General features: G+C 39.7%; 1 protein-coding gene across 1 annotated transcript in view; it reads left to right on the top strand.

The window, feature by feature from the left end:
* Positions 1-810: 810 nt before the first annotated feature.
* Positions 811-16,422, top strand: part of LOC306866400 (junctophilin-3-like) — a 31,822-nt gene continuing 16,210 nt past the window's right edge. The window contains exons 1-2 of the mRNA XM_079411588.1: positions 811-2,292; positions 12,475-13,282. Coding sequence (XP_079267714.1) covers positions 1,911-2,292; positions 12,475-13,282 — 1,190 coding nt within the window. The 5' untranslated portion in view covers positions 811-1,910. The remainder of the gene's footprint in view (positions 2,293-12,474; positions 13,283-16,422) is intronic.

Raw genomic sequence — 16,422 nt, 5'->3', positions numbered from 1 at the left:
TTAAGCTTTCAAAAGATATATAGTTTGTCAAGATTGCTTTTGGTTCAGACTAAGATATTACTGTTTAAATCATGTAATGGCAAGTCAAACTGTAGGTGACCTGTTTGCTGCATTAAACCTGGGTTCTCACTACCTGCTGAGCCAAAGCAGCATGTCAGAGTATTTTTACCCAGATTCGTCAGAGCTGATCCCCAGTAATTGAGAGGATAAATGTCCCTCCTCGTCTTTACAGACTGTTAAACACAATTGCAAATCAAAACTAAAGGTATGATTACAAGAATACAATGTACGTATATATATATATATATATATATATATATATATACACAATAAGTATATAATATAATAAGTGATATGTCTTCAATTATAACATACTTTGGCCATGAATCATATGAGTCACCACAGTAAAAGATGCTCTTTGTGCGTTACAGATATCATGGAATCCAGTGAAGAACAGTAAAGATGATCGAGTGCCTAGGTCAACAGAGCAGATTTTATATTATCTCACCTGCAACAAAGAGATTTAATGCACCATCTCAACCCATATCATTAACTCACAAATGCTCTAATTATTCTATGAGGGCAGAGCAATGGAGATTTAGGGTAGGGTAGGGGGAGGACTAAGCCGGGCAATTAGGAAAAGCAATCTTTGCTCCCTGAGGTGGATAGAGAGAGAGAGAGAGAGAGAGCGTTAAGTATTAACGCAGTGCATGTCTCTTTAAATGAAGGGAGAGCAAGGGAGAGAGAGCATGTGAAAGGGGGAGGGGGAGTTGGCTGCGATGGAACAGTCCGCCTCTAATGAGCAGATTTGAGAGACACCAGTGTAAGAGAGAGAGAGACATCCAAGCATATGAGGGAATAAGATGATGACGGAGAAAAAGACAATCAGCGTCACACAAAAATTATTCAAACAACGTGATTGAGTCGAGAAGGAACAGAAGAAGGTAAATCAGGAACAATGAATCTGGTTTTCCCACCTGCAAGCGAACCGGAGCACAGGATTTTTATACAGACCTGAAAAGAGAGCTGAGAGGAAAGCAGAGACAACGACAAAACAGTGCCCAGATAAGGAATTAATCGCATCAGTTTGTTTGCGATCAAGCTCCGCGCTTATCCTGTGCTGGCGAGAGCGTGCGTATATATGCATGTGATTGTGTGGGGATAGAGACTGCATTGCTGCTAGCTGACGGAGACTGAAGCTTGTAGAATCCATCACTCTTTTTTCTGGTTTCTCTTGCACTCTGTCTCCCTGTGTGGCATCAGTATGTCGGGTGGATTTGGTACAACAGTAGGTGAGCTCTTGGCAGAAAGGATGCGATTGTAAATGCTACCTGCCTGCTTCATCCATCGGCCGTCACTCTGAAGACTCACAGGTTTCCAGGTGGAGCCTGGTGGTCTCAGCGACTGGGAGGGGAAGTGAAACAGCTCAAAGCCCCAGAGAGGGTGAGCAGGAGTGAGGGTAGGTGTGTGCTGGCACAGGGGCCCTCTGTGGAGGCAGGAACACGGAGGGGGCCAGAGCACCAGAACCGAGAGAATTGTTGCTGCGTTGGTAATGACAGAACAAGGCGCATGGCTGGCGTGGGCCCACTTTCATCACTGAGAAGCAACTGCAGGAAAGCAAGCAACTTGTGAATAAAAAGCTCCACTCCTGGAGGAGGATGGTCTGAGAGGGCTCAAGCTGCTCCTGCCTAGTTTGACAGGAGGGGACTACTGCCCGGGAGGGCTCCTCTTTTTACTTTTTGCATTGCGTTTTAAGGCAACTACAGGGAGCATATGCGGGTCTTTTCCTTCCCCAGCATTCCACCAACACCCCAGTCCCATTTTTAAGTCTGATTTTGTTTGGGTCTTACTTCCTTTTCTTTTTCTTTTCTTTTTGAGATTTGGGGTATTTGCCAAAACCTATTTCATGCATGTCCACTGGGGGCAGGTTCAACTTTGATGATGGGGGATCATACTGTGGAGGGTGGGAAGAGGGAAAGGCCCATGGCCATGGCATCTGCACAGGACCCAAGGGCCAAGGCGAGTATGCAGGCTCCTGGAGCCACGGCTTTGAGGTGGTGGGCATCTATACCTGGCCCAGTGGGAACACCTATCAGGGGACATGGGCGCAAGGTAAACGCCATGGAATTGGAGTTGAAAACAAGGGCAAGTGGGTTTATAAAGGTGAGTGGACACATGGATTTAAGGGACGCTATGGTGTGCGGGAAAGCACAGGAGCCAGTGGCAAATACGAGGGTACATGGAACAATGGCCTACAAGATGGATATGGAACGGAGACATACTCTGATGGAGGTAAGAGTCTAAGTTATTTTTGTAAAGAGTTACAGTTTGTAAAAAGTCTTTCGACTGAATGAAACCACAAATTGCTGACATCTCTGCAATAAGACACTTAAAGGGTTCACTCCAAACTAAAAATGTTGTCATCATTTACCCACCCTCTTGTCGTTACAAACATGTATGACTGTCTTTCTTCTGTGGAACACCCTAACATTGGACCCCCAGTGTTCTTCAAACTATTTACTTGTGTGTTCTACAGAAGAAAGAAAGTCATACAGGTTTGGAATGACATGAAGATAAGTAAATGTAAAACCTCCCTTTAATGGCTCACACAAACACACTCTCACAGCACAGAGAGATTTCTTGAATATCTTGTGATTTCCATTTTTGCACCATTCATCACCTTTTGAATTTTTTTTATTCTTCCTCTACTCCTAATCATTTAGACAAGCTATTTCCTCCATAAGCTGCTGAGGAGATAAATTTGGAGGCTCAAATTAAGGCCAATTGGACATCTAGAAAAGCAGTGAAAGACAGAGAGAGAGAGAGAAAGAATGACAGATACCAGTTAACCTACAGGTCTTGCAAAATCCCTCGACAAAATCCTGGAACACCCTATTTGGGCTGTAACAAAGTTTCCGGTGTGTACTGTTCTGGAGATAGTACAAACTAAGATTACCAAAACAAAAAAGTCAAGAACTCCTGGCAGATAACTTGACTCTGGCAAGATGACAAAGGCTGGATAACTGGCAAAGACCAATGGCCATGAAGGTAACATTTAAACAAGGAGCTTATTTACTCGTAACAATTAAAATCGCAGTCCTGGGGCTTCATTTATAACCATTGCGTACGCACAAAGCCTGCCCTGAAAGAGGCGTACGCCACTTCCTACGCAAAAGGTGGGATTTATAAACACAAACAATTTGCGCACCTGCACGCAAACTCAGACCCATGCATACGTACCCTCTTTCCAGGAGTGAGAAAATTAATGAAGTAAACAACGATTTTAAACTCTGTTTTCATGTCGATATACACATTTACATTAAATATTCCACTCTCTTAATGTAAATAAGCACTGAAACTACATAAAGTCATTATGCAGATTTTTAAACAAAAATTAGGCTATATGAATTTAGACATATTTGTAGTGGATGCGCTTCATCACTTTTCCTGTGGCATGCTATGTTTTAATGACAGCAAAGAGTGCTATAGGTGCACAATAATTCATCTTTAAACGGCAGATCTCATGTTATGAGAAAATATTTTTAACAAGAAGAATGATCAATGATGCGCACTTCGATATTATGGCGGATACTCGGTGGTCGAATGGTCCATTGTCCAGTTTGAATAGGTCCAATGATAATAACCTACTGTAAAACCGCAGCTGCATGGAGGCGTTAATGGCGTATGAAGGCATCTCCACAACATTATGAAAGATACCACTGTATTTGAATGATACACCTGGAAGCGTAAGATTTGCACGTTTCATTTTTAAAATAAGTCAGTGACGCGCCGAGTCAGACAATTGTATTTACACTGCAATAAATATAGGCCAATGTGTTTCCATTAAAAATAGCCAGTGTAAAAGAATATCAACTTTATTCTTTATAACGTTAAAACTTTATTCTAAAATATTTATTTGATAACTAGTTTAAACAGTTTTGTTTTTAATGAATATTTTGATATATTTATTCTAAAACATGACAAGGATAGTGGATGACTTTTAGCAAAAAATAAAATGTTTGGCACAAATGGCATTTATAGTCCGTATCTCATATTTCCTTAATGTCTTGGACCTTTGACGGTGTTAAACATGGTGTCACGTGGATGGGAATATGCATGGAAATTATATGCAGGTGAGGCTATGCATAGTAAAACTAGGCGTTATAAACTTCATATATGGTGATGTCGGGGTGGAGATGCACGTACGCACAATCTTCCCCTAACTGGGATTTATAAAGGGATTTTTGCACAGGTTCCGGCGTACTTTTGTGCCTACGTACACTTTTAGGATGAAATCTACAGAGAGTTTTATAAATGAGGCCCCTGGAACGTAAATACATACTTGTCCAAAGTCGCCTGAGCTGAACCCTCACCTCTGTACCTTTTTGTAAGTTAAATCTCCCATTTCATCACCCTTAGTCTCTTTACTAGTAAAGGTGCCGTATTAATGCATGATGATTGGAATCATGACTATTAAAGGGATAGTTAATCTAAAAACTTAAATTCTGTCTTTATTTACTCAGCCTTATTTAATTTGAAACCTGCAGAAGAAAGTCACTGGGGTCCAAAACTATACTGGAGCTCACTGACATTCATTGTATGGACAAAATACACTGAAACATATTTTCAAAACATTCTTTTGTGTTGCACAGAAGAAAGTCAACCATTTGAAATGACATAAGAATGAGTAAAAGAAGTATGTTTAGTTTTGGCTGAACTGTCCCATTAATTAAACAGGTAGAGTAGGAGTGTGTATAGGGACTCATGTGGCTATGATATACTCGTATTTTGAGTTTTTATTTTTTTTGTCCCATAGTTCTAAAGGTAGCTGAATGTATAGACAAACAAACATACCAAAGTATGCATCTTCACATTCCCTAAAGATATTGTTTCAATGAGTGTGAAAAGTAAAATCATCACTCATTTGACTGTTTTAAGTTGAAGAAAGTGTCAATTCTGGTGAATGAGGTTTGTACTCATTAACAGTGTACCTATTTTTGGAGCAGCATAATCTCTCTCTCTCTCTCTTTGTTTCATTCTCTCAATCTCCCTGCATTATGGAAGTGTTGCCTGTGTGTCTTTTACAGCAAGTTGCTGTAGAAACGCACAGACTCTGGCAGCAGGTCAGCGTGTCACTGGAGACTCAGTGCTCGCCACTCTGATTGGCTGGTTGATTCGCTAATGGTGTTTACTTACTTTGGTACTAATCTGGGCCACTTGATCACGACCACAGTAAGCAGTAAGAGAAGACATACATTGACAAGAAAAGAAAAAAAGAAAGCCAGAGAAGGGAGAGACAATATAGAAGGAGGTTAATAGGGCCACAAACAGGTTACAGTGGCATTATCAGCTCTCATTATTGTGCTGTCTGAGTACACTACAGCTACCACACACTAAAGCATCTGTTCACATTATGACCTGAATTCCCCCATCACACATCACACAAGAGGACAGGTTTGAAGAGGGCAAGTTAGTTTCCACTGGCTTCTACAGGAGAGACTCTCAAAGTATGCAATATCATAAACACACCTTTGTTATAAATATAAACTGACATTTCTAGGCTTGCTGCGAATACATCATTTTATGTGATATTTCAAAACTATTAACGTTACATCACATGCATTAATCTTTGATTCAATAACATGTCTTGTCATGTTTTACCCCTCAGCACCTTAGGGATTACTTGTCTACAGAAAATGGCATTGTACAGGATATGGCTGAATTTTGCTTTTACGACTGCTCCGATTTCAGTTTCTGATGTAACCCTAATGATTATTCAGAAGTCAGGGAGTAAAGTACTTACATCAATGTGGAACTCTGTGTTGCTCCAGGCCAATAGTGTCATCATGTCCACTATGTGGTTCATATACAGAAATTCCCAGCACTCTTGCATGACTAAAACTAAAATGCTGATCAATTTGGCTTCCGATAAAGTGGCGTTCTTCCTTGCTCACAAGCTAATCGAAATACCTACATCTGGCTTGACAACAAAAAGAAACAATATCATCGGTTTTGTGGTTCAGATACATTCAGGGTGATTTTATGTCGTTTATAATCCTAAAATGGGGACTATTCCACTTCTCACAGACATCACCTACATAGCATTGAAAAAAAAAGTCAAACTGAAATCCCCTTAAACGGATAACAGCCTGCTAGTCTATGTAGGCTTACAGGGAGATTTGGTTTTAAGTGTGGCTTTATTTTGTATTGTGGGGCTATGTCGCAAATACCATTGCCCCATATACATAACACATCGCCTGAATAAACAACACTTTTATGGCATTGTTTATGTAAGACTGACAATGCAATAAAAGTATGCGGTTTGCATCAGGGAAGAGTCATCTCTGGCCTGCCACGTGACGTGCTTGTTATTTCCAAAGCTATGATGAATGCCCAAAGGATGGTTTATCTTACAGTAGATCATCTCTTTAGTCCATCTATGGATACAAACACCTGTTTCATTCTAACAATTGCACTGTCCTGGATTTAAGCATGGCCGACAGATGTGTACTCTGCGAGAGTCTGGCCCGCAATCACACACACGCAACAATTACTCTGAGGTGCAATTGCTGACTTTGTGAAAAAGACAAGAGATTAATAATTCATGGAAGAGCCGATCCAAACAGACTTTCTGCCTGCTTTGCGGGAGTCTGCCTTCTCCTGGCATGAATTCTAATTAGCATTGTATGTGAGATATTTAGGCCAAGTGAGCCACAACGCCATCATTTCTTTAGACAGACACACCACATGAAAAGGCAAAAACAAGAAGTATTCAACCTCGAAACAGAACTGCGTGCATTGTTAAAGAAACAATTATAAATTCAACCCAGGGGAAGGTGCGTGATTAAATCTGTCCTGTGATGTTTCCGCGTCTTTGATCTTTCTGCATTAACCGTTTCTGTTCTGTGTGCCCCGCGCCGTTGCACAATACATCTCATAGGCCTCCGGCAAGAAACGCAAGCAAATTAGTTTTGACATGTGGGATGGAGGACTCATAGAAAGCCAATACAGGACCATTAATCACATAATCATGTGACCCATCCCATGCTCATTCAAAGCTTCTTTTTGTTATTGCATTTTCACTTGAATTGCTGTTTTCACAGCTGTGCAGTGATTCAATTAGATGTTCCTCTGATTAATACTAACGTCTGTGTCCTTAGAGAGAGGCTGTTCTCTATATTGCATATTAACACTTGGTTTGTTCAAAGAGTTGTTAGATTCACAAAGCAAGTGATCTGACATCTACTTCACGTAAAGAATACGCATTGTATTGGAAATATTAACCTCCTCAGATCTAGCAAACAAACGAAAACAAGGTTTGCCATATGTGCAAAAATACCAGATGTACGGATGAAATACCAAATGGTTGCATCGGACATATTGCCTTTAACATCAACAATAAATGATATGGGAGTAATTTTCACCTCTCTTTTAACATTTGATAACCCAATTTCTTTTCTTGTTAGTCGCACTTTATATATTGCATTTAGGATTGTATTTTCCCTGCTGCTTGCTAGATCATATTATTATAATATTAAATTTGAAAGAAAAGACCAAGATTTCATCTTAATGATATATATGAAACACTTCAAACTGTGATAAATATGGTCTTAGCGATATTAACAAACAACGTATGTCCACTACAGTGAACAAAAATGAATTGCCGAGTCTCAGGAGGATATAAAACCCAACCGAAACAGGCAGGCTATACACCCACTCTTATCTTCAGAACCACGGAGAGCGCCAGCAGTGCGCCAGTGTCGTGACTGTTCTCCCTCAGAGGAGCTTTCCCACGGTATCATAGTAATACAAGAGAAGAGTTTCCAACGATTATCTAACAAATTTTCTTCATTAGGCCTGCCTGTCATGCTGTTTACTTATAACACCTCTTTAACTGCCTCTTTTAATGAGAAGTTCCTATGGCTACTTGCAGAATTATCAAAGGACTTGCGGATTGCGTGTGTTTTTACCATAAGAGATCTCACTTTCGTTCCCCTGCCTGAGTTCACAGGGAAATCATACATGAGGGACACTTTAGCAGTTCGTTTTGACCCATAATAACTGTTATGATGTGGATCAGAAAATGAGATAAAATGCCAGAAAACAGCATTTTGTTTAGCTCTTCTCCTGATGAAGCACAATAGATATTTACATTTCACAAGACAAAACATTAACTGTATTTACACAAATTATCCTATCCAAAAGTTGACATACCACTTGTTTTCTATACTGTATGTTGCATCCTTGTATGAGTGAAGCTGCCCAATTTCTTGACAAAAATCCTCCAGGTGCTACAGGTTTCCCAGGCCAGCATGCTCTGATTTTGCAATGGCAAAAAAAATAAAATAAATAATAATAGTTATTGAGGTATGAGGAATTAACACATGATATTAAAAAGCAATTGTATGTAAATTATTTAGCATGGTAATTACACAAAATTTATAAATGATCTTTCTGTCTATATAAATATCTGTAATGCAGCTACTTCAGGCTCATACTAAATTTTAAAATATGCTATCTAAAATGCTAACATCGTTTGAAATAAACATCTAATTAAAGAAGAATATGTAAACTATGAGCTTAAATGTAAGAACTGAAAACTAACAAACAAGCGTACTTAATGTTTCATTTGTAAACAATGTAATATACTTTTGTATTTAATTAAATGCACATTACAGTGTCCATAAATATAATCTAATGTAAAGTGTCACCAATATTGTGCTCTTCCTGCACATCTTGTTACAAAACAGTAAAGATTGCATCTTAATTTCAGCCGCTGTGACTTGGGACTCTGTCTGAGGCCTTCAGGGAACACAGAACAGTTCAAAGGCTAATCAAGGACAAGTTCCCCCACCACATACCTCAAACGGGAAGACGTAATGTACAAAACCATTTCAGCCGGTGGGCGGATCTTGTCCTCAGACCGCCAGACTCAGAGTCGGATGCTTAGTTTTGTGTCTGTGCTAAAGCTGTGGCCATCAATCAGAGCACTACAGCCGTCATCAGTTTTACATCACTGTCAGACAGTCTTTATTCTGGAAGGCCTGTCAATGCATCATAATCAAAAAATCTCTCTCTCGTCTATAATCCATTGAACTATCTATTAGATTTGTTGTTTTAAGGACATTAATGTTACTGATTAACCACAAAAATTGCTTGCTATACAACAAGCCTGTAGAGATGAATAATTGTGAAAAATTAGAACAGGAAATAGATTTTTTCATTTATTGCCTGTAGAAATTACATTAATGATGGTATGATGAAGATATTTAGCTACTGTTATCTCAAAATCTTGAGTTATTTTAGTCTTCTGGAATGTTACGGTTAAATCTGAAGTGAGCAAATGTGTGCAGTAGATAATGAATGGAAGATAGTGTGTGCGTTTGTGCGAAAGAACTACACTGTGAATGTTTGGGAGGTGTGAACTGATGCCTCCTCTCTTTCTGTGTGTCAGGGTGTCTGGGAATTTTCCAAGCTAATCCCATCAGTTTAGGCCTGTGTTTGATCTACATATCACACAGCATGCAGCTGCTGCCCGACAATATGAAGTAAGCATCAGCCAGATGTTGGCCAACTGTCGGCCACTCCGCCGGAACGCGGCATCAGACTCACAACGGTACAGGCCTGTGACAGTGTGTCAGTTTCCTGTTCTCACTTCAACTGCAGTACTTGCTTTCTCTCTGTCATGCACACACACAGCCTGCAAGTATCCTCCTTCTGATAAAAGTATGCAATCCATGAAGGGTTTATCAACTGAATCTCATCAGAAAACAACTACTTTATGAGCTGACGAATATGGATGTTTCGCATGAATGTTCACCCCAACCATTGGCTAAACCCAACTCTCATTGGGACGAGACTCTCATTGGGCATACAAATTTGCCAAAGCATTAAAACAGTTACCATAAGAGTATGTTGGGTTTATTGACTTTTTTGTTGTTTTCAAATAGATAGACAGATCGACAGACAGACAGATAGACAGATAGATAGCTCTGTGCTAGGGCTGTTTGTAAACCAGGAGAGTAGATGAAGTGGGGGGCTGGGAAAATCCACCAAGCACAGCTCCAGCCCCATCGAGCCATCCAGCAGCCCTTGCTGACATGCCAACCCACAGAGATCAATACAGGCAGAGGGAATGGGGGCGTTCATATGGCTGAATGTGTATGCATGTTACTAACAGGATGAGAAAGCTGATAATGTATAGTCAAAATGGATGGGAGAAAAGAGGGTCAGAACGAATAAGAGGTGGGAGAGATGGTGAGATAACGGAAGTAGCACAGTGAGCTGTGTTTGTGGCTGCCACAGTAATAGTGCCAGCATGTTCTAGAATGTTGGCCAGGATGAATCATCAGCATGTAGGGATAGTGGTTACATCAGAGGTGATCTCATAGAGCGCCAAAAAGTACAGGACAGATCAGGTGGATGCTGAATATACACCTTCCGGTATAAAAGATCCATGCTAGGTGAGCACAAACTCTTAAAGGGACCGTTCACTCAGTTTACTCACCCTCACGTTGTTCTAAAATTGCACTATTTTGTTGATTCCGTGGAACACAAAAGAACATTATGTAAATAACCTGAACACTCCAGTTGAATTTTCTTTTATTACATGGCCATATCATCATCAAAAAAAGCTTTTGTGTTTATTGAAGAAATAATATCATACAGGTTTATGAGTGAGTAAATGATTTTTGGGTGAGCTATCCTTTGAAACATGTCTGTATGAAAGAGCATTATCCCAGATTTCAGCACCATGGAGAGAGACATCCTGTATCTGCATTTGGTTGCAAGTGCTTTAACCACTTATAACTTGATATGGCATCTGAAAGACAAAGTGCTATCTGCTATCTGATAACTGATATCAAACAAACAAACAAAAAAACTGACATCTAACAATTTGTCTGAAATTATAATGTCTTAAATTATCTTTGTTTGAGGGTTTTTCAGCAGATATTAATATATGCCATATGTTGCGATTAATTAAGCACCAGTCCTATAATGAAACAACAACTATAAGGATTAAAATGCTCTTTTCTTCTTCCAGTGACAACATTTTCAGATTAAGGCCCATCAGTGCTGTTTTATCACCTGCGAGAACCTTAGTGTTATTGGTTACCGATGTCACTTAATGAAAGTTCCAAGATGGTGATTCATCAAGACTCCCGACAGAAAGATCAGGTTGCCAGCGCCATAAAGGAAATTTTACAGAACGCAACATTCCATTATTTTGTTGGCACTCTCACCAATAAATAACACTGCTGGCGGCTAAATTGATGGGCATTGTGATACCTCATGGACATTAAGATCGATAAGATGAAAACTTGGTCCCTTGAGACTCCATCACAATAAGGAAAGTAATGGAGCCAGGTCTGGAGATCATGGCTGCCAAAAACACTTCCACTGCTGCCATTATGGCACTTCCTGTGCTTGCCATTGATGAGGTTGGTCATGCTGATGACGCTATTAGTGATCACAGTGATCACAATGGTGCGTCTCAGGGGCATCACTCACCTAGTTTGATAGTTTGGCAAAACGAGACAAAAAAAATTATTTAGTATAAGTATTTAATGATTATTTTTAGGTGATATACAACATTTGCACTGTATATTTCAACGTAGTTTGCTATAGCAAAGTATGAGGCACCTTTTCCACGTTATTTTTATGCACTGCCCCATAACATTTCATCCGTTTTTTCATTAAGTTGTTAGTCGCTATCATTGCATGGCACAAAAGCAACGAGAGAAGCATTTTATTGAGCTCACGAGGATTATTACTGTTTGTGCCTGGAGTAACACGCACTACAAACCTCTCCCAACTGTATTGAGTAACTCAGAAGGCACAAACATATTACAGAGATGTGAATTGCCGTATGATCTCCTGGTGGTTAAGTTTATAGTATCAGGGCAGGTAAAAGGGCAATTAACCTTTCAAAATACTAAGTGCCTGCAGCTAAATTGTTGTTTTGACTGTCCTTTGGTTTTCAATCACAACCAAAACTCAAATGGACACGGGTCCACAAAATCTTCCATTGCCATCAGCTATTTAAATTACAATTGAACACTCCATGAATAAGATGAAATGACTTGGGACTTGTCAGCTGATGTGAAACCCAGGATTAAACAGGGTTGACACTATTGTTGCAACTGGCTGTTTTTCTAATCCCCGAAACCATTAGAAAAGACTTTCTTTGACCAAAATTCATGCTTTTTACCACTGCAGCCAAAAGGTAGCTTTTTCAGTCAGTTTTCTTTATATAATGCTTTTTTCAGCATAGTCACAGGCCAACAGACTATCAGAGCTGAAAACATGAGGCAACTCTCCAAACTGGAGAAACCTGAGGGCAGCAGACTCAGCAGGGGAACCCTGGGTTTCACATCTGCTGCTGTTCCGCAAAATCCTGCAACAGCCAGCTTGATTGCGGATTCGTAGTGTACATGTCTAAATTTGTCTCTAATCTCCTATCTTTTCACTCAGGTACATACCAGGGCCAATGGGTGGGCGGCATGCAGCATGGATACGGCGTACGGCAGAGCGTTCCGTACGGCATGGCGGCCGTCATACGTTCACCTCTGCGTACCTCCATAAACTCTCTGCGCTCCGAACACAGCAATGGCACAGCTCTGCTGACTGGCGATCGGGCACCTGCGGCTGGCGTGGGGGGTGGTGGTGTCCTAGCAGCAGGCAGCCCGGCCGTATCCCGTGGAGGCTTCGTTCTGACAGCACACAGTGAGGCAGAGCTATTGAAGAACAAAAAGAAGGGCCTGTTCCGCCGCTCACTCCTAAGTGGTCTCAAGCTGCGAAAATCCGAGTCCAAGAGCTCATTAGCCAGCCAGCGGAGCAAGCAGAGTTCCTTCCGCAGCGAGGCCGGAATGAGTACGGTGAGCTCCGCCGCATCCGACATCAACTCAACCATCAGCCTTGGTGAAGGAGAGGGTGAGCTGCCAGTGGGCGAGGATGATGTAGACGCCACTACCACCGAGTGTTACGCCGGCGAATGGAAGAACGACAAGAGGACAGGATGCGGGGTGAGCCGGCGTTCGGACGGACTGCACTACCAAGGCGAGTGGTTGGGCAACAAGAGGCATGGCTACGGATGCACCACCTTTCCCGACGGCACCAAAGAGGAGGGCAAATACAAACAGAACGTGCTAGTCAGTGGCAAACGCAAGAACCTCATCCCACTACGTGCCAGCAAGATCCGCGAGAAAGTGGACAGGGCGGTCGAAACGGCAGACAAGGCCGCCGACATTGCAAAGCAGAAGGCAGAGATCGCGCTCTCAAGGTAAGACACGAGGTCTTACTTCGAAAACATATCTCTGCTAGCTGCTTGTTGACCTCAAAAAGCACTCGACCCCAATGTTAACATACTTTCTCAAAGCAAACCAAGGAGGTTTCCTAATTTTATGGTGAAAATAATGCTTTAAATGATTTTACAAGAGTGGCTCCTGATTTTTAAATGGTTCAAAGACCAACTTGACAAGCTCAATGTTTGTGCAATCAAATGCTAATGTACTCTTAAGAGTGGACAAAATTAGCTTTAAGTACACATACATGTTTCAAATGGACCAAAAATGTTCATGACTCACTAGACAGTTTTGTCCAATTAGATCCTCTAGAATAAGTACGGTATGTCTCTCCCATCTGCAACAGACAAGCAAGTATAAGGCACATGGCCATGATAACTAAACTAAACTAACTAAATCATATGCACTGAAATATTTATTTTTGAAACAAAGTTTGGCCGCTTTCCCTAATAAGCTATAGTTGCATGAACCTATGTACCTGCTAGTTGGTTGTATAGTATACTTCAGTTTTGTCGCAAACACTTATTGTTTTTCAAAATATACTCCATTTGATACTGTGCGTGAACACAGGCACTCTACAAATGTGCAATAGAAAGATTCATTATTTTCCAGTGCCTGCGCTATTTCTCTCCACGAGTTATGACTGATGAAAATATTCTACAAAGCATTTGTGACCCTGGACCACAAAACCAGTCATAAGTGTACATTTTTCAAAACTGAGGGTTATACATCATCTGAAAGCTGAATAAATAAGATTTCCATTGATGTATGGTTTGTTAGGACAGGACAATATTTGGCCGAGATACAACTATTTGAATATCTGGAATCTGAGGGTGCAAAACAAATCAGAATACTGAGAAAATCGCCTTTAAAGTTGTCCAAATTAAGTTCTTAGCAATGCATATTACTAATCAAAAATTAAGTTGAGATGTATTTACAGTAGGAAATTTACAAAATTTCTTCATGGAACATATTTGTTTAATATCCTAATGATTTTTGGCATAAAAGAAAAATCGATCATTTTGACCCATACTATGTATTTTTGGCTATTGTGGTCCAGGGTCACATTTGATTGGACATATTGAATGCATATAGATGGCTTCAAAGCTAACGAACATGAACTTTAACCGAAACAGTTCTTAAATTAATGGAGTCTTAAAATGCACGCCGTGTTCCTTAGCATTAGCACGCACACTCGAACATCTGCTTAGACTACACAAATGCTTATTGACATTAGTGTATCGTTTTACAACATTAATCCTCTCAATTCTTTACACTGCGTCCAAACACAGGGCCATATTTCTAGCGGTTACTTGGGACCTGTTAAATAGGCCTTGCTGGTGCTATTCTGTGGTGTGGTTGCTAAGGAAACGTGAATGATTTGTGTTGGTGTCAGCGTGGAGAGAGAATACATAAGTCGGGATTCACTTAATGAGAGTCATGTAGATTCTGGGTGTATCAGCAAGCTGACTGATGTCTGTATTGATGCAGAGCAACAGTGGTACAATCAATAACATGGACATGTGGAATGCCATAGTCATAAATTGCCTGACACTGTTAGTGCGTGTCCGTGTGTGTGTGTTTATTAACCGAATACAGTTTGGTTGAATATTGAATGCTAATTAAAAAATGGAAGCATTTTTGACCTTGTTGTCTGGTTTTGTTGATGTTGTCTAGACTAGAGCAGTGTTTCCCAACCTTTGTGGTTTTAGGTAGCAATACAGCTTCATAAATAAGATTCAAATACTCCTTCATTGACATCGAAACGAAATGTGTTCCTATGACCTGAAACTACACAATAAAAGGTGAGAAAATTAAAAGAATTAATTGCAATAAAATTTAAATTATTTTAACCTTTGGGTAGCTTTAATATTAGAAAAATTGTTCATCCAAAACAGTGTTGTTAATGTTAACTAAAACTAAAATTTATGAAAATAATTTTTGTTCATTCAAATGAAGCTGAAATTAACTTTTAATAAAATGCTTAATAAAGCTTAAAATGTAAAATAAAATAAATAAAAACTTGTTTTCTTGTTTAAATACTGAAACAAAAAAATTAAAGCTACATATATTTTAAAAGAAATTTAAATAAAACTGAAATAAAATGACAAAAGCACATGACTAAAATTTAAACTAAAATTAAAATAACAAAAAATATAAAATAGAAGCCAATTCAAAACAGTAATAAATACTATATTAGAATAAATAATACTAAAATACTGTTAAAAAAATTTTTTTTTAGTAAATTCTCAACCTCCTTTTGTTCCAAACCTGTATGAACTTTTGAAAACTAGCGATTCTGATTCACAAAAGAATGATTTTGTGAGTCAGACCTCTTAATGAATCAGCCGATTTGTTCACAGATTAGACTAATTCAGTTCAAAATCAACTCACTGAATAGAAGCCAATTCAACAACAGTTTGCATAAGATTTTTTATTGAATAACGAATTCAATTTCTATCCGTTTCTCATATAAAGCTATCGAATGAATTCAGGAGAGCTGAAATATAGCACACAGATCATATGAACCATGTTTTTAATACTTTTATGGTGCTTTTGTGTTGCCCCATTCATTGTAATTGCATGGAAAACAGCAACTAAAACACTCTTCAAAATATCTCCTTTTGTGTTCCACAATAGAAACAAAGTCATACAGATTTAAAACAACATGAGGGTGAGTAAATAATAACAGAATTGGTCATTTTTGGGTAAACTATTCCTTTAAGTCTCAGTTTTTTATATAAAAAAGATAAAGCTAAATCAAAATCTCTCCAAGAAGCCCATGGACTTTGGTACATTCTCCAGACTGGGAATCATGGGTTTAGTTCGGGTTGTTTGGGTGACTCATAGATCAGCAGAAGAAAAAGGAGATGGAGATAGGGTTCAGGAAAAGAAATCAGATGCAAGAGAGACAGAGATTTCCGCATTATGCCAAGAGTGCTGGAGACTTGCCGGAGATAGACCAGGCAGGCTGAATTGGATCTAAGCCAGTTCGCCTATTTTTTTCACTCTCCCCATTTCAAACACAATCCCAACCACTCACAAACTCACAGTAGCTTATAGACTCACACATGTTGTGGACACGCACTGTGTGCATCCATGTGGTCTGTACATACAT

This window comes from Barbus barbus (assembly GCF_936440315.1).
Source record: "Barbus barbus genome assembly, chromosome: 48".
Lineage (NCBI taxonomy): Eukaryota > Metazoa > Chordata > Actinopteri > Cypriniformes > Cyprinidae > Barbus > Barbus barbus.
The sequence above is the reverse complement of the archived record's forward strand: the minus strand, read 5'-3'. Positions and strand labels throughout refer to the sequence as shown.